At 37.7% G+C, this 22,237-nt stretch overlaps 1 protein-coding gene across 6 annotated transcripts in view; it reads left to right on the top strand.

Annotated features, from left to right (window-relative positions):
* Nucleotides 1-22,237, top strand: part of ptpn13 (protein tyrosine phosphatase non-receptor type 13) — a 91,068-nt gene that overhangs the window by 14,761 nt on the left and 54,070 nt on the right. For all 6 annotated transcript variants that reach the window (XM_088628873.1, XM_088628876.1, XM_088628877.1 and 3 more), the window contains exons 3-7: nucleotides 5,910-6,079; nucleotides 8,111-8,176; nucleotides 8,683-8,868; nucleotides 9,218-9,311; nucleotides 19,828-20,382. In XM_088628873.1, the coding sequence (XP_088484999.1) occupies nucleotides 5,910-6,079; nucleotides 8,111-8,176; nucleotides 8,683-8,868; nucleotides 9,218-9,311; nucleotides 19,828-20,382 (1,071 nt within the window). The remainder of the gene's footprint in view (nucleotides 1-5,909; nucleotides 6,080-8,110; nucleotides 8,177-8,682; nucleotides 8,869-9,217; nucleotides 9,312-19,827; nucleotides 20,383-22,237) is intronic.

The raw sequence follows: 22,237 nt of genomic DNA, 5'->3' as shown, positions 1-22,237 counted from the left end.
GTTAAACATCAGACGGTCACAGAAACCGCATATAACTGGTATGAGAAACGCAAAGCACTCAGCTAGCCATAGGGCTAAAATGTATGAGACTTCTTTGAAACTGGTTTTGAAAACCTTTGTACAATAGATGAAATGGTACATAAATGCTACTGTATTTTAGCTTGAGAAGCTTTTCAAATAATCTGGTAGCTCAAGATTTCTTGTTCCAATATTCCAGTATTGGATAATGATTTCCCTTGCAATTCTGTTAATGTTGATCAGATGTAAAATGATTTTGCAAAACTTTATGCTTCTTGGACTCCAAAACATAACATACATATATTGAACTGCCACACAAGCATGATTCACAATCTAGACAAGGCAATTTGGGGAATTTATTATCACTTAAACACTTTACAGCACTCGCTTGTTTGCTTGGATAAAACAGATCTCTCCACAAAGTTAATAGAGTAGTGCACAAGAAAGTTCATGGGAGACAACCTGGTATAAACAGGAAGTACCTCTTAACTTCTAATGACACACAAAAACATAGGGTACTTCCTTGTGAAACACATGCTTGCAGCATTTAACCCAGTTTAGTAACTTAATCAGAATGCTGTTCTGTGGTAATAGTTGAGATCCTTGCATTCTCAATCCATAGGAATATTTTATTATACTGACTGAATCATTAACATAGATTTTGATCCAGATATTGAAATCTTTCTTCCTTCATTTGGAAACCATGTAAGATGCTGTACATTATAAACATAAATTTAAGTAGGCTAACCAGTGGGATGTAATTGATGAATTAGCACTGAGTTGTTAAAATTCAAAGTTAAACTTCTCTGGAATCCTTCAAAGCATGGTATTAAATGTTAAACTTTTTCAAAAAGCCAAGTATCTTAAAAGACATGTTCTAATTGCAAACATGCATTGTTTCTGTTGCTTCAGGGTGAGCCGCATAGCCCACAGAAATAGTTGTGGATGGCTACTAGCTAAGAGGATCAGGTCATATTAATAGATAAGGATATGGGGTTTTGGAGCACAAGGAGAAGCACAAAAAGTGCTTTGTTGTACACTGGTTCAATTCTCAAGGAGGAGGATCAGAAAGCTGCTGCTCTGAGCTGCTAACGGCATCATCGGGCCTGTGGTGCCCATCTGTGAAGAGCACATCCTGCCTCTCTTTGAAAGTACTGGCCTGCTTGGAGCCAAACAAGATAATTCCCCTTTTGAAATCTTTTTGAGTGTGATGTAATCTCTGGTTTCAGGATGCACACAAGACTGCTGCATAGGAAACAAATAATCTGAAAGAAGCATCATTGTTTTGTGTGCATTCTGTGGGATTTATTTGCTGTGTAATGCTGCAGTATGTTTAGTGACAACTAGAAAACCACAAGCACTTTTGCATGCTCCTAGGCAAGTTAAAATGGGTCTCACTTCCTGAAAGCCCGTGACGATGACCTGTGGTGTGCCATCTCTTGATTCTTAGCTTTCTGTCCTATAGGTGATTGCTCAGGTGACAGTATACAGTAAATCCAGGGAATGTATTCTTCCTAGAGAGCTGGTTAACAACTTTGTGGGAGTAGGAAGCAGATCCTCCCTTAATATAGGTCGTAGGTGGCAGACCTTGAAAGAGAAACTAGAACTGGAGATGAGCGACCAAGAGTGGGGTCGGTCAAGGTGGGTTTTCTATGCAGAAATAAGTGATTTTAGATTGTTTGGTTTTGTTGTTTTACAGCCAATGTGATGTTTCGTCAGTAATAGTTAGGGACCTGAAAAGTCAGATTAGAGTGCAGAAGCTTTTGTTTTTCGGTTTTGGATCATCTTTGTTCTTCACTGTTGATAAGTTTCATACCCTGACAATGCATTTGGTGAAGCCTGGTCTATCACCATAAGACTGAACACCATACCACCCCATTGTGGGGTCAGAGATATGCCAGAGTTTATGGCTGTAAAAACAATTCCTGCAGCTTGTGAGGTAGAAACCTGGTTGGTTTTAGTGTGATGAAAACATCCCGCTTGTTTAGAGTTTTCTAAAATAACAGTAGCTTTAGATGAGAGAGCAAAATTGCATTCGCACAGCCAGCTCGGTCTCTAGACCAAGGTAGTAGGGTATACAGAAAGTTTAGAATTGTTTTTTGCTCAGGGCAGTTTGCACTGTAGGGAACATCTTAACCGGTTTTTGCAGAAACCTTTTTTTTTTTTTGCTGCAGGTGAATTTCATTGTCACTAGAATGCAATTCCTAAAATGTTTAGAGTGGCCTAAGTGTTTTTGAACAGCAGCAGCTAGGATTGCAGGGTGAGTTTCACTGAGCAGATGGCCTTGATTGAGTATATAACATATCGCTGCAGCCTGTGAGGTATAAGCCTAAAAAGGGGTGTGATAAGTTTCAGATGAATTGGTACAGCAGTTTCCAAGGCAATGGTAGTTTGAATTTTACAAATAAAATGGCAGCAGTCTGTACAGGCACCCCATTTTGCCCTGTGTTGATTTAGTCGGTGATGCATACCAGATTTGGAATTAAATGGCGATTTTTTTTTTTTGCTCAGGTGCCATCTGTGTGGCAGTATATCCTAATGCTGGTCCTGGAGTACCTTTTGTGCCTTTTGGTTTTCATTGCAACTTTGCTATTAATCATTTAAGCCTATCAAACCCTTAACTAACTAGGTTTGATTTAAGTCTTCTGCTCCCAGGAATTATGGAACCATCCAAAAGCTTAGGACATTAAATACTTTTCTATAAAGCAAAGATAAATAGTTTTTCTGACCCCATCTCAGTGTGATTCAGGCACAGTAATTCTTTTAAATGTAATCGCTATAAATGCTTTCTTTCCAAAAATTTTTTTTTATTTTACTATGATAGCGTGAAGTTATTGCTGTTCTAAAACTGCTATAGAAATATTGTGTAATAACTGGCTCACAAATTTAATTTTGCTCTGTGTTGCAGTGCCGAGTAGTAATTCCATATATCCATTATCAGTGAGCTGCTTATCCTATTGAGAGTTACAGCAAGCTGGAGCCTATCCCTGAACCACAGGGCATTAGGGTGATGGCTCTGCTGTTGGAAGAGATGTCAGTCCAGAAGGGCCACAGAGAGAAAAAGACAATTTAAAATCGCCAATCAATCCTGGACAGCATGTGTTTTTTTAGATAGGAGGAAACCGGAGCACTCAGGACATGGGGAGCTGGGGAAGGGAAATACACAAACTCATGGCTGAGGTCTAAACCCAAGACCCTGGAGCTGTGAAGAAACATCACCAACCACCATGCCACAGTGCTGCTTCTAATTAAATCGAAGTTAAAATATTAAAAATGCAAATGAACTTATATTTGCATCTTGTTTTTTACCATACGTAAACAGAAGATAGTTGCTACTTCTTTAGTCATTGACAGGGGTAGGTATATACTGTACACATTTCTGGATACAAGTGAAAATAGCAACTTGGTGTTGCATCTCCAGTAGTAAAGTTATTCCTTTGTGGCATCCTGGAAAACCCACTGTGTATGTCCTAGAAATATATGAAAGTTTTAACATTTAAAAAAACTTGGGCATATGTTATGTCGAGATGGAAATATTTTTTGTATCTTGCATTAAATGTCAGCACTGTACAGGGTCCAACACTGTAAAGTAATTGATATTATGCCAAATTACAAATGTAATAGTTAATTTCAAATTAACTCTGAAATGAGAAAAATCAGATTTTTCAGCCAAGTTTAGGTTTGTAAATTATGTGTTGTGGTTTTTCACTTGTATTTGAACACATTTTATGTGTGGCTTAGAACAGGCTGTGTTACTTTTAAATGTTTTTGGCTTGTGATAACTTTCAAATACCACTTGGTCCAGGTAGTTTTTGCTACCACTACCCAGATAATTGTAACCATAAAACGCTATTGTGGCTTAAGACCGATGTGTGCATATTTGGTATGCTGGATCTTGCACATAGTATTGGAACCAGCTGTTAAAATAAACTTATCAGGGAGTGCTCAGTTTGCTGATGAAGGTGGAGTCATCCTTGCAAGGAGGCCACAGAGTTTTTGCAAGAGTATGTGTTGGGCGTTTTGGGGAAAAAATACTTCAGAAGCAGGATTTGGAAAAAGTTGTGCTAATACTGGACCATAATATCACACAGTATTTGTATAATATTTCTGGTATAGTTATGATTGTATAATAGGATTTAGTCACAGGTTGTGACCAGCTTCCTTTTTAGTGTTACTATATGTAGTCTGACTAATGGACATTTAACTCACTGTATCAAATTTATACTTTATGAAGCATTTTGGATGTAGTGGTTTGCTTATGTCATGTCTGCTGACAGCTTTTATAGGCTAGCACCATATGTTGGATATTTCTAGTTATTGAATATATTTCAAGCAGATTTGCATGGATAGCCTTGGGATGTGAATATAATAGTAAAACACCTTGTATATTTCAACATAATTTGAATTATATTTGTGTGAAATAAATCTACTACCCAAAAAGATGTATAATACGGAATTTATGCGTTGTACAAGGCTAAGGTGACAGACCTAAGAAACGAGTCACAACAAGTAGTTGGTGAAATCCTTAATTTTATCTCTGTTGCTAAAAAGGTTAATTTTACTGTATTTCAAAGTTTATCAGTTTGTGAGCTACCCGAGTAGAGGAATAGTCAGATTGAAGCATTATATTACCAGGATGGAAGGCAAAATAGTGACTCTCCATCATACAAAAACATTTTCAATCTTCCTGTCGTTTTGATGAAGGCATTGTGTTTTGGGAAAGTTGATGGCCACTTTTCATTACACTTTATCTTGGTCCACTTGAAACCAAACTCTACTTTTTTCTTTGACTTGACCACATGATCTCTAGGAATTGTACTAGTCATCTTGAATGATGCACTGCAAGCCTAAAGGATCATTGGAAGTGAAAACTTGCAGGATGTGTTTTTTTTCTGTTGTGGGTTTAAAAACCCATTTAATTCCGTGATGCAAAGACCTATATTAAAAAAGGCACTTGTTCACAGTATTTTGCAATAAATAAAAAATAGATTGAAAGTGTATTTTACTATATCAAATAAGAATGGACAGTAAATAAATGGATCAGTGTATGAATTCTTGATGATGAAGATGCTATATTTAAGGACCGTGTAATGTTTTTTTACAGTATAAACTACTAATATAATAACAGCAGAATTAGTTATTCAATAGATCTTGTATCCTGTGTCTGTTCAAACTGAGTAGGAATGCTGGATTAAAATAGAAGCTTCCGTTTTGGCTGTTTGGTTCAAAGTAGGAAAAAAATAGTTCTTAAATCCTAAGTGGCTAGTCTTATTTGCCCAGCTCATTTTTGTGAAAATAGTTAATACATGATCTTACTATGCTTTTTTCTACAGCCAAGGATTTAGGAAAAATATTTTTTTTTATGTACAGTAAGTTGTCCATTTAATTGCAAAGCTGCAAAACTATGGCAGCTGGCCAGTTAATTCTTAAGGTATTATTACTATTATTTGTGACGGCTGTCCCAGATTAAGATGCATTGTCTTCCTGTCTCAACATTTTCCCCCAAGATTCCTGCCTTCATTCGTTCCAGAATGAATGCTACAAGGTTACTTCATACCGAAGAATTTCAGTAATATTTACAGTATAGTGGATTGTTTATTGCTCTTTCAAAACTAGTAAAGGTCTAGATTTGTATTTTTGTTGGCAGTTGTTAATTTGCACTTTGTAGTTTTTAAGAATTTGGTTGTTTAGCTCCATATCCGGTAGTGACAATTTTCTAAAATGAGGTTTCTTGTATATAGTTACTATATAAGACCGTGTTAAACTACTTTTTTTTTCCAGAAAAGTGAAAAAACCTACAAAGAACAAAATCACCCCTTAGGCCTGCAAATAAAAATACAGTTCATACAGTGGCTGATTGCTTTAATAACTTCTGCTGCTTTTGATTTCAGCTGACCCCTCTGCCCTTGGGTTTATCATCTCTCCCTGGACTCTGCTGCTGCTCCCCTCTGGAAATGTATCCTTCACCGACGAGAATGTCACTCAGCAGGATCTGCGTGCTTTCACTGCCCCCGAGATCCTGCAAGGGCTGTCCCCATCTTCCCTGTCAGACATCGAGAAGGTACGGTACAGGTTTCCCCTTAGGCCTGGGTGGAGTTGGGGCAGAGGCGTGTGCGAGGTGGTGTTTTTTTTAACGAGTTAATGTCTAGGATGGTAAAGATGTATCATTTAGTTTGTAAACCACAGAAGACTCCTCAAGAAAGAAAACTCGTTTTATGCTTGGCATCACTAAATATAAGTCCACTGAATTATGTTATCGGTCAGTTGAAATGTGCTGCTAGTGTTGGAGACCAGCATTGGAATTTGAATGTGGAAGGACATACAGTATTAACTGATCCAATGCTGACACTTCCACTGAGAATCACACACCCATGTATTATATTCTATGAATACTATTTTCAACATTGGACGTGGAAGAAGTTACCCCTAAAAAACCAGTTGCTCCTGTAAGTGTGGAATCTTACCTAGCAGTGTACAATAGTCTTGACATGAAACACTTTCTTTTCTTGATAGGAGCGGTCTTTTGTTTTTACAGATGACAAAGGCATTGCAGGGAGGATTTCTCTAGTTTTTTCCTAGAATAAATTTGAACACTAGCGTGTGGATTTTGTTGAAGTTGGGGCTAATATAAACAAATTGAATATATTCTGCATGTGATCAATTAGTTCTTAGGCTCCACTTTGCTTTTTTTCTGAATCTGGTGAGCATGATGTACGCCACTAGTTATAATTAACTACGATCAGGAGAAAACTGTAAGCTGTGGCAGCTTGCCTTCATGCTGTAGGAGCATTTCAGCTTCCGCTGCTACTTTGCACACTTCTAAATGTTTTTATGTGTATCAATTAAATGAACTGAACATTCTTAACGAAGTCCGTTATTTGCTTAGAAGAAAATCTGGTAACATTTTAGCTGTGATATAAGGAATTAGGAATTGCTTTTAGTTTAAAATGTCATTTTTTATTTCCAAATAGTTCTTCATAATTCTACAAGAACTGTGAAGTGTAGTTATATAATGTAATACCTTAAGAAATTTTACGGCCTTTCTTGTTTACTTGGCTAATTAATCCAGGGGTCTTGCTTATGTGTTTCCTGAAGAATCAAGCTTTAACAATGTAACTAGTTTTAAGATTGCTTGGAAGTAATCACAAGGTTAATAACTGTTTCACTTAGTTTACTTCACAAATATGTTTTCACTTAACTGATTTATTTACTTTCTGCCTGGATACCATTCTCATGTGTTATGGGCTGTATGTCTCCCTGTGGCGCACACAACTCAGGACAGCAATCGCGTAACAAAAAACTTTTAAAAGACTTCAAAAACAAAGGTTTTACTGGGGAAACAAATCAAAGGTGATTTTAAGAATGGAGATCATCAGCCAGTAAAAGATGGTGCACTGACTTGCTCCACTTCTTTCTTTTTGTTGGAAATTTCCTTTCATGGAAAAGTTACTTATTTTGTTATTAATTATCTTTACGTTGTTGGTGATTATAACACAAAAGATTTTAACTGAATGTGAAACAAGTAAAAAAAAAAAAAAAGTTAGAAAATGGTTGTTATTCACAGGTCCTTTGTCACAGTACAGGATAACATGGCTCCAGATCCAGTGTGGTTCTTTCCAGTCCTGTTCCTCAAATCAAGACCTTACGGTCCCAGGAACCTACTGGGTTCAGAACCTCCCGGGCTCTCAATGGCCTTGCAGAGCCTTTATACGGAAGCTGAAAGACAACATTTTAGCATATTTACCAGTTTCTAAGTATAAGAAATAATTGTTTCATGACTATTTCATAAAGAAGCTTAACTTTTTTAACTCGGAAGTCACCTTGTTCAAGTTAAAAATGTGTTTTTTAAAGAAACACCTCAATATAATTATTGAGTCTTTAATGAAATTGTGCCAAATGGCCTCTTGTTGGTAAAGTTTAAGTTCTTAATTTAAGAACCTTTGCCAAGAATTTACTAAGCAAACCTCATTAGTGAATGCCAGCCCTGGAACTTTTGGGTATTTCAATGTGTTTTTCTTTTTTGAACTATGTTAACTGGTATTTAGACCTAAACAGACTTTGGTTCATGAATATTTACTGTTATTCATTACAGATGCATATGTACTCTTTGGGGATGACCTTGTTTTGGGGTGCAGACTACAAAGTGCCCCAGAGCCAGGTAAGAGTTCCAGAGAGAAAACAACTTTTCATCTTAATAAAAACAAAAAAAAACGATCACACCACAGCTCATGTTTTACAATTCCTTTTGAGTGTTTTTGTTAACAGAGTTCTGAAGGGTTGAAATTACAGTACTTGAGTTTAATTTGCAGACAGGCATCAAAAGAGTCGTCTAAATGTTTGGTTATGTTTGTTCTAACAAACAGGATAATTATATTTCTCATTTCATATGTTTGCATTTTTACCACTTTTTAATTTGCAGTTTTGAATTATTTACAATTGAGCATAAATGTTTCTCCAGGCATGTGTTGGAAAGTTTTGTAGACTTTTTTTTTTTGCTAAACTCCATGTCCAACCTACCCCAACCCCCCCCGGAAATGTCAGAGATCAGAAGTGGTGAAAATCCCAAGTCTGTTGTTTTGCAAGACATGTTTTAAAAGACTATAAATGATTGAGGGTCTTGCTTTAAAAAACAGTACCAAAATGTTTTCCTTCTGCCTCTTTCAGCCAATCAATCTAGGAGAGCATCTCAACAGCATAATGCTGAACATGTGTGATGATGCCGATCACACTCGAGTATCGGTGCGGACTGTGCTAGATGCCTGTAGCGCGCACGTCAGGAACACCAGCTGTGAGCCCTCTTTCTCCTACGTCCGGAAACTAGTCAGATTGGTGTTAGGCAGTCTATCTCAGGTAATATGCAACATTTTCTTACCTTGTTAAATCTTGCGTTCAAAAATGGCCTTCTTAAAAATTCCTAAACATTAATTTGTGCTAATCACAAAGCTGAAAAAATACTATTTTAAAGAACCAAAGCAAAAGGCTTGGTTATTCAAATAGTAAATCAGCATTGCCTGTCAAATTAATTTTTGCTAACATTATTATTAAACGTATTACTATACCAATGTAATTGAAATCTCTGGCAGTAATGGCACTGATTAATAGAAATCTCTGACAGTGGGTCAGTAGACTGAATAGTCCTAATTTCTGGTTCTATACAAACATAACCGCACAACAAGTTACATTTCTGTTTGTGTCGCAGTTGGATAGCCTGTTGTCAAAAAGTGAAAGGGAGTCACTACCAGAACGAAGCAAGGAGATCCGAGAACGTTTGAGAGGCAAAGGCTTGCCCTCAGGTAACCCGAGCCGATTTCCAGAGAATGTCTTGTCTTGCAGTTCCTGAAAGGTACTGAGTGACGGCAGCAGATATGCATCTAGGGTTAAGACCTTAAGAGGCATATTCAAAGTGTAGTGTCATTGCAGTCAAATCTGGTGCACAAAATAGCAGGACTGTGGGATTTCTTTTTTTCACTTAGTGACATCACCAGAAGGAAGCAATATCCTCAGTGTTAGGGAAAATATATATTTTGCAAGTTAGTCTAAGCAATTACTTTTTTGTTAAATTATAAGAAAATTTGCTTTTTATGGATAATGTATTATATTACATGGTAACTATACACACTCCATTATAGATCAATTAAAATTAGATAATCTATAATTGACTTATTACAGTGATTTCCTCTCAACATCTTGATAATTTGCTTATCCCTTACATAAGTCATTTGTAACAGCACTGGATTTCTTTTTGAAAATCATTTTCCCCAACTCTGACCAGTACCCACCTGATTGGTACTGTCAGAATGTGTTAAGACTTCCCTAATGGTCTTCATAAAAATAAAACCCAAATGTATCCAAAGTGTCAATAAGGTAAGCACCACAAGTTACAGTATATAATGTTCAGAGCATATCCTTATCAAGCACAATTATTTTAATGAATTCAAACTAGAGGGTCAAAGAAAAAAAACAGCTCAAATTGTAATAAGAATCGAAGAATCAGTCTATCTTGACCTCCAATTACAGTACTTGGACAGCAAGGGTTTTTTAAAGAAAATAATTTGGGCAGATGTCATGAAATGTCATTTACAGATCTACAATACAAGATAATGAACTGGCTTTTATGCACAGTTTTTGTCATTAAAATGTAGAAATGGCAAAGTATAGAACTGATTCTCTGTTTTTCCATTGTAGTAAGTAAATTACTTTAGTTATAAAATGGATGGACAGTACAAGTAAGTGTAGGTTTTGTTCTGCTTCATGAGCTATCCACATGTTTGAAACTTGTAATTGAGCCAGATGTTGTGCAACAGGCATCTTGCTTCCACTAATGGAGTGACCTCATGACTAATACTGATAACCTCATCTTGAATTTGCATATTGATAACTCCATCTATGACATTGAGGAAAGCATACAAAAGATTTATTTCCTGCTGAATTTGCTCATAAGTTGCAACAATTATGATTTAATGGAGAACACAAGAAAGGTTGCAAGCAGAAGGAGGCTGCCAAGCCCTGATATCCATGACTGTCTTCAATCAGTCCTGCATTGAGCACATTAAAATACACACGCCGTGTTCAGCCCCAGTTTGTGATAGGTGTTTTGTTAAACCTGTATTTCCAATATTTACCCTGCTCATTCTAGTGTGCCAGGACTCTGTGTTAAGTATTGGAATGAGCATGTAACAGAGGAACTGTATTGAATAGAATCTGAATCATACTTTTCATCTTAAGTAAAGAGGTGATAAAATTATCAGTTCATCCCTGATTGGTCCTCACAAGTTCTGTTGCTTTAATGGTTACTGTAATGATTTTATTTTGTAAGCTCCAGTGGCTATAAAGATAGGCTCCGGAAACTGGAAGATTTGACTTATTTAATGTATTTGTTCTTTCATTTTTCCATAATTGATAGAATGTCACTAAGTACACCACCTGCAAATGCAACTAGAATAGAGTTTTGAGTGCCTGGAGCACTTCTTTTAGAAACCTTGTTTGACCGCTTTACTAAACCTTTTTGCAAAATACTTTTTCTCTACATTGAAAAGTAGTTCATGCACTTACTAGATGGGCCATGATAATGGTTGAAACTTGGTGCATAGTGCTCAATTGAGAATCTGTTAAATCATTCTGCAGAAAGCTGGAATAAAGCAGGAAGTGAGTCAGACTGTTTTCAGGAAGGCTCAGGTTCTGACAGGCTTGATGCAGTGTGAACTGCACAACATTTTGCCAGCATTCAAACCTCTGTTGTCTCCCAGAGGTGATCATTAGACTTGTTTTGAATCCAAGCCAATTAAAAAATCGCTTCCAAAAGGGTGCTCGCTCTAGCACAGAACTGCTGTAGATGGGCCTGTGCTTGTTTAAGGCTTTGTGCTATAGAGATTTTCACCCATCAAAAATTTAAAAATATCAGTGTACCCTATCCTTAGCAGGATTTTGTATTATTATTGTACCATGTGTTTCTTTTGGAAGCAATTTATGCTTTGTGTTGCTAGTTTTTGGTAAAATGAATTAAATGTTAATCATTTGGAAGCATTACATTTTAATAAGCATGATTTGTTTTCATTTTGTAGAAAGTAGGTTCATCAAAGAATGAAACCCATAAAATCGTTTGCTGTATGAGCTGCATCACTGCGAACCTATTTCTTTGAGTTTGAGGTATAAACTGGAGTAGATTAAGATACTGTGTCATAGGAATGCACTTTTGCATGCTAAGGTGTTCCTTTCTTTTATTATTTGTGTTTCTGCCCTACTTGATGCTTCTTTGGGAAGACCTTTTGTGCAACTATTTAGGTTCAGGCAGTGGATAAAGAGGACAGAATGTATTGCAGGAGTTTTTTTGAGCTGTTGTATTCTGAAAACGGTGCACTTTGAAGAAATGACACCTGACACGTTTACAAATGGGATGAGGGGAAATGTTCTTCTCCAGACGCTGACAGTATACAGCTGGCAGCACGTGATGGCTTGCATGTGCTACATGACATCACATGCTGCTGCACAGTGCTTTCTGACATTATCTGTGAGATTCCCTATGGCAAGTTACATTCATAAGTGTACCAGATTTCAGTGCTCCACCATACACAGTGTATAAGAAAGATGGCTTGTTCAGACGGCTACATTCTGAAAAGTCTTTTTGACTTTCACTGCTAAATTTAAATTCTAATCTCAAGCAGGTAACCAGAACAAAAAATAAGATTCTTTCGCTGAAACAGCAGCAAAGAGTAATGTAGTTATTACAATTACAGATATTGAGTAGCTCACAAAGCATAGATAGGCTTAGATTACTTTGTGCTGGGAAATTATTCCCTCTCTTAATACAGCACATTGAAAACAAAATTAAAAGGGCAGATTTATGAGAGGACCCTTTAAATCAGATGTATAGCTCAAGTAAAATAATTGCTATACCACTTCGTGGGCTTACATTCAGAACAGGCTGTTTAACAACAAATTGTTTTGTGTGCTCCATTATTTATAATAAAAGTACAGAGTAAAATTAGACTGTTTCCAATGAAGTCATGTCTAATTTGAATGATGTAATTAGAATTCAGAAGACCTTTTTTTGGCTTTTGCAGGCAAAAGCTCTTATTTTGTAATGATACAGCACTGTAGCTTACAAGAGGGTATTCTTCTTTAACACTATTGACTAATGTGGTAAATTCAAGACCACAGTTTATGATGTATTACCTTAAAGGTTCTGCAAGTTCCAGTGTAGTACAGAAAAGATTAAATATTTTTTGTAATGTAGCTACATTTTTAATGAGAAATAAAGATTCACGTTTCCTCTTGTATCAACAATTTCTACATGAAACACATTAAAATGATTTAACTTACTGAGAATGTTTCCTAAGAAAATGGTGAAACATGGCTTAATTCTACTTGTTTGATCTGTTGCACATTTTGAATCATCCTGAGATTTCTTTGCCATGTACAGGGTAATTAGGAAAAAAGTGTGTGTGTATATATATATAGCTAATGCACACATTCCACTTTTTCTATCTGATAGAATCCAAACAAATTTGCCACTCCACTTTTGCCTTGTTAGCAAAAAGAAGTTAACTTAAAAAATCTGAAAAATGTTTTTGCTCCACATGGTCCAGAATATCAAATGAATTTGTTATTGTTTGAAAGTCTACACAAACATGCATGTAAATTCTCACATTATTAGATAAATATAAAGTGGTTTGCCTTCCAAATGTAACCTTCCCAAGCTTATAACAAGTTTCTGTTGAAAATTTCAAAGTATTTTTATAAAATAGAGGTATTTTGTACTATATTACCAAAAGCCATTTATAGAAGAGTTGTCTGGTTAAATTGTAAATTTGGGTTAATTTGATCTTGCAATGTGATGCTACCACATTTTCTGTCCCCATAAATGACAGAAAATTAATTTTGAAGAGTAGAGGTACAGATAAAGATAAGCAGGTGTAATTATATTTCCATTGTATTCTTGAGCCTCTTCCTTCATCATTCTTGTGTCCTTGGGAGATTCTCAGTTAAGCAGAATACCTTTTTCTCCTAGCTCCTCTGTAGTCACATATGCTTACCCCTTGTCCTCCTCCTAACTAATATGAAAATCTCAACTCTATATGACTTGTCAGTACCTAGAAATGTCATTAAGGCAGCAGAAAAAAGTTATCTTTGACAAACGTAGTGCCATTTCAAAATGGCAGAAGTGAATATCTGGAATGACGCATAAAGACCAAGATAAGATATTGGCCATTAAAATTTTTTGTATTAGGAATTTGTCTTTTCACATACCCCAACTTGCTCTCCATGACAAAGACAGGAGAGAAGCTTGGGGTCAGAGTGCAGGGTCAGCCATTTATACGGTGCCCCTGGAGCAGTTGGGTTTAAGGGCCATGCTCAGGGGCCCAACGGAGTAGGATTCCTCTGCCGGCCACAGGATACGAACAGGTAGCTTTCCAGCCACAGGTGCAGGTCCTTAGCTACAGAGCCACTGCTCCAAACCTGGTACTTCTGAGCAGTTTTAGATATGGAGGTGTTAATATTATGTGTTTCTGTGCAGTTTATGTCAAGAACCCTATTCAGAAGCTGTTGAGTTTCAAGTACAACTCGTGTTATATAAAGTATAAAATATTTGTTATTTGTGTTCGTATTTCAAGTTTGTATTGAAGTTCAAGTTGATGTGTATGCCCTTCCCATATTAAAAAAAGTACTCTAAATTTGCATGGCTTTCTACTGTAGAGACTGCATCCTTGATGTTTTTATCATGAGCTTTTTGGGTGAGACTGAAAAGGACACTGTGGCCTTCAGCATAATTCCATTCCAGTTGCTAATATAATTGCCTTGTTGCGGTCATTAAAATATACTCTTGCTGCAATGGGACAGTCTATCTTGAGTTATTCCTGTTAATTTGAGGAAATATATGATTTCTTAATGGGACTAAATGTTTTGTTGTTTTTTTTTGCTTCTAACAGCTCCTGTTTTACCATTGTTTCTGTATTCTGTAAACAGTCCACCATTCAATAACCATTCAAATTCTGAATTGCTGCTTTAGCATCTATTTCATCGTGAAGCTTTGTATTTTATCTCTTTTGCGTAGTTTTCATGCAAAGGAGGGATTTGCCAGCACACGCCTGCTTTTGCCCTCCACTAGGGGGACGTTGGGTGCAGCACTGGGTTATTGCCTCACGGGGCTATGGGAGCATTAATTAAGGCACAACAGTTGGGTCTCCTATCTCAGGGAGGATGATTTCTTTGCCACCCATAACTCTAGCAGCTCAATCTTTGTTTATGGCACTAGAGGATTGCAACTAGATCTACCTGAGGTTTCTCAAAAAGGCTAGCAGATATTGAGGAATGTCTGTATTCTTTGCATACATTTCCAGTGTAGCGTGTGCTGGCAGCTTGGTCAGAACTGCTGTCTAACTGCTTCCAGAAGCTCTTCAGCACAGGCAGATCTCTGTTGATGGTGAAAGTGTCTGGTCACGATTTCCATATCTCATGGACAAACTGACTCTGTGTTCCAGGCTATACTGATGCCCTCCAGATGAAATCCTGCTCCACGGTGAAGGCTTAATATAGTCTCAGCTGTCCTCTGGAAGCTGCCCTTACATTTCTCTGCTCTTTGAGGTCTCTCCTTGAAGGCAGCCTTTTTTGTTCCACATGGCAGATGCAAACTCATTTTTAGCTGATTTCAATTTAAATTATATTTCTAGCTTTTGCATTAATTAGGCCGTCAAACTACAAACTTTCTGCCCTCCTCCATTCCACCTGGGGTCTGAGAGGCTGTTTTGCATTTTGTGCCATTTCTTTTTATGTTGAGCAGGCCAAGAGCAAGTGCCAGTCAAATAGTTTTGTGTGCTTTTGCACTCACTGTTGGGTTGTCTCACTGTTGGGTGTCTAAGGTTTGTAGGACTGCTGGATTGCTTCCATCAATGAAGACTTCTCTGTTTTTTATTAGAGGTACAGGCTCTTGTTTCTCTCTGTGCTGCCCCTGAGAGAAAAGGCAATTTACTGCTGTCTTGTGCGTGCAGTGATATAGCTTGATAGGTGGTTCCTGCCACTGTAAATCACGCAAAATCTTTAGGAATGTGGTATATTGCCTCTGGTGCTAGGGGATTAAATAGGGGATTATCCCAATTGTTAATAGTAGAATTTACTTCAAGGAAGTGAAACTTTTCTGTGTAACTAGTATGTTTTATACTGCAGGTATTAGAGACATCTTAATGATAAAGCTTCTACAAAATGATTGCTTTATTACTCCTTATTTCTTTCAAATAAGAGGCATTTATCCATTTTAGAGTATAAAAATACTATAATGAATGAATTACTTGTCACATTATGCAAACTTGTGCACAAAAAAATAAGAAAGTATTAGAAACGATAACCTGATAAATTCTGCTTTTTGTTAGCTTTGCTCTCTGGCACTTTTATGCTTTTACTAGTATACAACACCAAGCACTCCTCTTAGAAGTGCCTGGATATTTGATGTTACTTTTGGAAATTCCATTTGCTCAAAAAAAGGCATCTGCTCTGTAGATTAAACCAACACATTTAATGGCTATGGTTGGCTGCTGAGAGCACTGTACTTTCTAGAAGGATTACAAAAAAAGGAAACTGCTGTGAAGATCTGTACTTCAAAGAGGATTTTAGCTCAAAGGTAACCGACCACACTTTACCAGTGTTATCAGAGTCTGTGAGCTTAGGTCCCCACTCAGGTTTATTTTTTGTATAAAAGCTGTATTGTGTTTTTAACATTAAATTGATACATTTTTTAAAAAAGATTTGAAACATTCAGGCTGGTCGGTAAGCATTTTTCATCAAGATATTACAAGTTTCTTTAGCTTTTTTATTCTAGTCTTCCATTGTTCCCATTTATGGTTGTAGAAAAGAGGAAGTTGCAAAGCTGAAGTATCTTAGTTTGAGGACTCTTAATTTGTGGTCTTCAGGTATGTGATTCCTGAAGGGTGACTATAAGTGGGCGAACTGGGTGGATCTGTGCCTGTGGCTGGCAGGGGAATCCTACTCCAAGCTAATAAAGTAATCTTATCTAAATCACTGCATGCTCTAGACATGGTGAAACCACTCTTACTGGTTGAGCTACATTAATGTAATAAACTAAGGGATCATGTACCTGTTGGAAAACCTCCACCCTGGTTTACATTAATTGTGACAGTCAAAATGGACTTTTAGTATTTGATAAGCTCTTTAGAAGGCTATTATTTAGCTCATTAGTAATAATTTTGTTACTACTGACCATTTCCGCTAGCTCAGTACTAATATGTTAGTGCTGTTATATTTTGTCTGTGTGACTTTTTATACTCTGTGCAAGTTTAGCTTAATGTGATGTCACAGCGTTCAGCAGAACCATACATGTCCTCGTATTGCTTGTGTAGGGGTGGATTTCTTGTGAGATACGAATGTTGCAGTTAGTAGGATTCTCTCTCTCCTACTCTCCAGACTTGAATCCCTTGGAGCATATGTGGGATGTGCTGTGGTCTGTGTGTGTCAGCAGTTAGCAGGTGTTCAACAATGTGTAACCAGGCTTTCTGAGAGGAATGGGAAAGAACCCCACAAGACCGCATCTGCAACCTGGTACACAGCATTCACTGCAGATGTACAGTGTGTATTGCTTCCAGCTGTGACCACACACTGCACAGATTATTTTCCTGAACAAATTGTGAATTTCTTGGAGTTATATCAAAAGAATCTTCCAATGTATATTTTTCATGAATATCTGTAGTCTTAAAATTGCTTTGCAAATATTCCTCACTATAAGTGGCTTTACTTTTGTACATACAGTAACATTATAAATGCTCCATGAGTGACGTGGCTTGTTGCTTTTGAAATAGTATTAAAATATTAGGTGCTGTAAGTGTCTGGATTACTCATGGTGGTGCACTCAACCTCTAGATTTTTAACTTTTTATCACGTTGATTTTTTTTTTGTCCGTTCTCGGATATACAGTTCTTGTCGATGAGAGTCATATCACTGCAAAGTCATTTTAGCTGTAATTTTCAATATCTACTGTATGCTAGATATGCTTTTGTTTTAAAAATGTATAATAATAATAATTGCTTACACTTATATAGCACTTTTCTGGACACTCCACTCAAAGCGCTTTACAGGTAATGGGGACTCCCCTCCACCACCACCAATGTGCAGCATCCACCTGGATGATGCGACGGCAGCCATAGTGCGCCAGAACGCTCACCACACATCAGCTATCAGTGGGGAGGAGAGCAGAGTAATGTAGCCAATTCATAGATGGGGATTATTAGGAGGCCATGATTGGTAAGGGCCAATGGGAAATTTGGCCAGGACACCGGGGTTACACCCCTACTCATTTCGAGAAACGCCCTGGGATTTTTAATGACCACAGAGAGTCAGGACCTCGGTTTTACGTCTCATCCGAAGGACAGCGCCTGTTTACTGTATAGTGTCCCCGTCACTATACTGGGGCATTAGGACCCACATGGACCGCAGGGTGAGCACCCCCTGCTGGCCCCACTAACACCTCTTCCAGCAGCAACCTTAGTTTTTCCCAGGAGGTCTCCCATCCAGGTACTGACCAGGCTCACACCTGCTTAGCTTCAGTGGGTTACCAGTTGTGAGTTGCAGGGTGATATGGCTAGTATAGTTTTGATGTTTAGGTTTAGCTCATTTAGATTTTAATGTACACCAGTATTTTGATATAGTCAGAATTAAATGGCCCCAGGATAAATAACGTATTTTGAAATGCATGGTTTAGGAAAGCATTCACCAAAAAAAAAAAAACTCTGTGGAGTCATTATTTGGTAGTGCAGAAATAAGGAACTCTGTTGTATACTGAATAATAGAATATTCTGGTTAGTCTGAAGAACAAGGAATTGAATGAATGTGACCTAATTCTTGGCAAGACACCAGGGCAACACTGCTGAGGCTAAAAAAGGTTCAGCACAGTCAAAGCTCATGAAGTTGAATGTAGAGTTCATCTGGAAATTGTGTGCAAGATGTTGTAGCTGTGTTTAGTTACTCAAGTATGAGTTTTCTGCTTGTGCAAAATCACTGGTCTGTAAAGCTTACATTAAGAGAGTGTTGACGGTTAAGTGAGCAAAACGTGGAAGTAAGGTTTTGGAGGGATTATTGAGTATCTTAAGAATTCTAGTATAAAGCCACAATTTATTTTTAAAATTCTACCTTTTGTTTACAAAACAGTATTTTATCTTGCGTCAAAATCTTGTCTAGTTCAAAATTGGAAATAATCTCCATTTATTGTCTTGTCCAGGATACACATACTGTAGGGATCCAGACCTCATCAGGTCAGGTATATCGTTCGGTTTTGGTTATGTAACAAGTGAACTTTAATTCATTGTTAAAAATTAGAAAGGAGAAATAATACTTTCAACATAGACAACTCACTCTAAACAACACAGGGCCTTCTTCGGGTGTCATAATGATGTTTTCAGGTGACAGCAGGAGAAGACCCTGCAGCCAAAACATTTCTCCATTCTAACCTTTACTTTGCATAAACAGCCACACATTTGCTTTCACATTTGTCTTTGCTAAGTAAATTTAAATGGGTATTCAAATTACAGAAATGATAAATCAATGGCATAACGTTGAAAGGCTCAGTAAGAGAATGAGCAGGATTGTTCATGCTATGCAACTGGTACAGAATTTGTTACTATTCTATGATCTGTACTGTATATAATAGCCCTTTCCTGGACCATTATATATTATATTGCTGGTGGCGCATCTAATAATTCAATTCCAAAATAAGTAAAACGAGGATTAATTATGATGATTCTTCTTCAGATTTTTTAATAGGTTTTAGAAGTATCTTTGGACTTCAGTTTCCCAGATAGTAAGGTATTTCAGGAATTGGCTTATGGTATACCAGCATCTCGGAAAGAACTAAGAATGAGAACAGGTTGTTTGACCCTGATAAACACTAAGGTTTTCGAAAAGCACTAAATACTTATACAGAAACAAAGGTAGGATTTGATATAGAAGTGTTTGTTTTAGCCTTCTGATTACAATAAGTATTGGAAGACTGATAGTGAATTGTAACAGTGCCACATGTATTCAAGATTTGTCTGGAAAGTGTAATAGTCCAATAAGTATTTTAGACAGATAATAAAGGGTTGAGTAAATGCTAAATTATAAATTGTATTTTAAGCTTTTTACAAGAATAATGACCCCACATTTGCTTAATGTATGAGTACTCTTTTCACACTGACACTTTTTAAGCGTTTTGCACTAGTGTCTTTTAAGTTTAAAAATATAGTACTATTTGACTACATTTTGCCCACCATCCAACAAAATAGACCATTGCAACTTGACAGTTAACCAACGCATTGTGTTTTTGAACTACAGGGAGAAGTGCAGCACCTAGGGTGCTGGAGAGGTACAGAGCCCGGGCTCAAGAGCAAGTGCCACTGAACCGGGGGCTCAGCCGGTCCATGGGGTCTCTGCCCATCAACGACCTCCTCAGGGGAGAGGAAGAGGGAGGTGCCCCCTACACATCTTTGGATTACAATCCCGGGCACGTGGGTGGCCCAGAGCAGTTTTATCAGCAAAGAGTCAGGCGAACTGCAGCGGACAGGAAGCCTCCTTCCTATCGTGGGGATTCGGGATACCCCAGGAAAAATTGGTCGTCCTCTCTGGATTTGGCAGGCTACGACCTGGAAGCTCTCCGATACAGTGCAGGGGACGGGTCCCACAGGGCCAGTTCCTTGTCTCAGCGTTCTGAAGGAAGAGTCGGGGAGTACAAGAGCACTGACTTTGGGGGACTGTCAAGCAGCTTGGAGCCCAGGAAAGCCCAATACGTGCCAGCCCACAATGTCAACTCTGCACTCCTAGGTGCATACGACAGGATTAAGGAACGGCAGAAGAAGCTGCAAGTGCTCAGGCAGGCCATGGAAGTGGAAGGTAAGCTTCTTGGCAATTCCTGAAGTTGTAGATAAGGTAGTAGTTATCTTGCTTTTCTTGTCAGACTAGATGTTTGGCTTCTTTTGGTATTCCTGTTATTTCAAGATTTTTTTTTTTCCCCTCATACTTTTGAAATCTACTTGGACATGGCCTTGGTTGCTTCACTTAACTGGGTGATCATAAAATAGCACTTTGCCTTACAATAACTTGTAAATGCCAGAAAAATAGCCTTTTAGATTCAAGGTTTAGGTTCTAAACTCTTGGTAAGTTTGGGGAAAATGGATTGTGTTATTAATTCAGCTGACTAAGTTTTGCTTTCAGCCTTAACTTACAGGAGCGGAAACATTTTGTGATGGACTAATTTGTCAGAAGTTAAAAAAACTTACTTAATCTTTAAATTATAGATCTGGAGAAGTGGTAGATCCTAATTTTGTCCAAATCTGCTCTGTGAGTATTCAATGCAGCCAAAGATGTTTTTTTAAGACTTCCCAAGAGCTTCCCCTGAACTCGCCTTTTAAGCAGAGGAGATTGATGGAGATGTAAATGAGCAAATTGGCCTGGCATAGTAATGTAGAGGTTAAGAGTTTGGTTAGGAATCTGGGGGAAATGTTGCAGAGCACTCAGCAGGCTAGTAATGTGATTCATTTGAAGCTGAATGAATGAATAGCCAATGTCGACAAACTAGATGTGAAGTACTGTTTGTGTCACTGGGTGCCAGCAAGAAATCGGTTTGCTAGGTTATAGAGCAGGCTTCTTCTTTCCACAAAATTGTCAAGTCTTATACTGTATGTAGATACACACTTTTGTACATCCGCCATGTGAATCTTTGTATTTCAGACAGTTATAGGAACTTAACATTTTTTTACTTTTTCCTTAATCCAAAATGATGCGTCTCGTATGTTAGGCCCCCCTTCTTTCAGATTGGGAAAAGTTTTCCAACAGCCTAGGGGTCAGTAATCAGTAATTGGAGTCATGTGCGGAGGATAATGGAATTCCAAGCATGATTTGTGTCCCTGGCTCCTGGCTTACTGTCAAGGGGCTCCAGGCAGGACTGGATGGTGGGTGTGTGTGTTCTGAGGCTCATGTGTGAAGCTACACGTCCAAACGTGCTAAATCTGCAACTGTTAGCTACAATAGATATCTGCTCTCAGAGATCAATGTGATAATATACAATGTGCCTATTGATGTTTCCTGAAATGCTTAATGTAAAGAAAATGTCTAAACATAAGAGGTTGCTTTTAAGTTACAGCTGTATAGGTAATTAACAATGATATAGATGTTATGCCAGTGAAACCCGGATGAAGATTGGATAGATTTCAAGACCAGACCACAAAGAAAGGGAGCAATACACTTCAAAATAGGGCAGATCCCATTATCTGACAACTTTCCATGCCTAGTTATACTTGTTTCTGTTTGACTCAACCAGTATTCAGTTCCACAGCACTGTTTCCACACTGCATCCACTGGAAGGCATTAGTTTCAGTCACATTCTAGAGGCTTTCCTGGTAGTCATGCAACACTATGGTGTGTCTACCTTCACATCAACAATAACTGATAACGTTCCTACTGTATCAGCTATGCAAAATACATCTAAAAACATTGAAGACTTATCGAGTCAGGTTTTCCCAGTCCAGAACTTGAGCAGTACTCAATTTTGGACCAATTGTATATTAATGCAATGGTATTCAACACAACCACATTCTGTTATGCAAATCTAAAGGCATCAATGGTATATGAGCTGTCAAAAGAGAACTTGTATTAAATGAAGACCCCTTTTTAAATGGTTGAACAGGTTAAAATAAACAGCCAACATTTTCAAGGCAAGTGTTGCATTTTTTGCAAAACAAAAATAAGT

This window comes from Lepisosteus platostomus, chromosome 4, assembly GCF_059453375.1.
Source record: "Lepisosteus platostomus isolate fLepPlt1 chromosome 4, fLepPlt1.hap1, whole genome shotgun sequence".
Taxonomy (NCBI): domain Eukaryota; kingdom Metazoa; phylum Chordata; class Actinopteri; order Semionotiformes; family Lepisosteidae; genus Lepisosteus; species Lepisosteus platostomus.
This window is presented reverse-complemented; position numbering and strand designations above follow the sequence as displayed.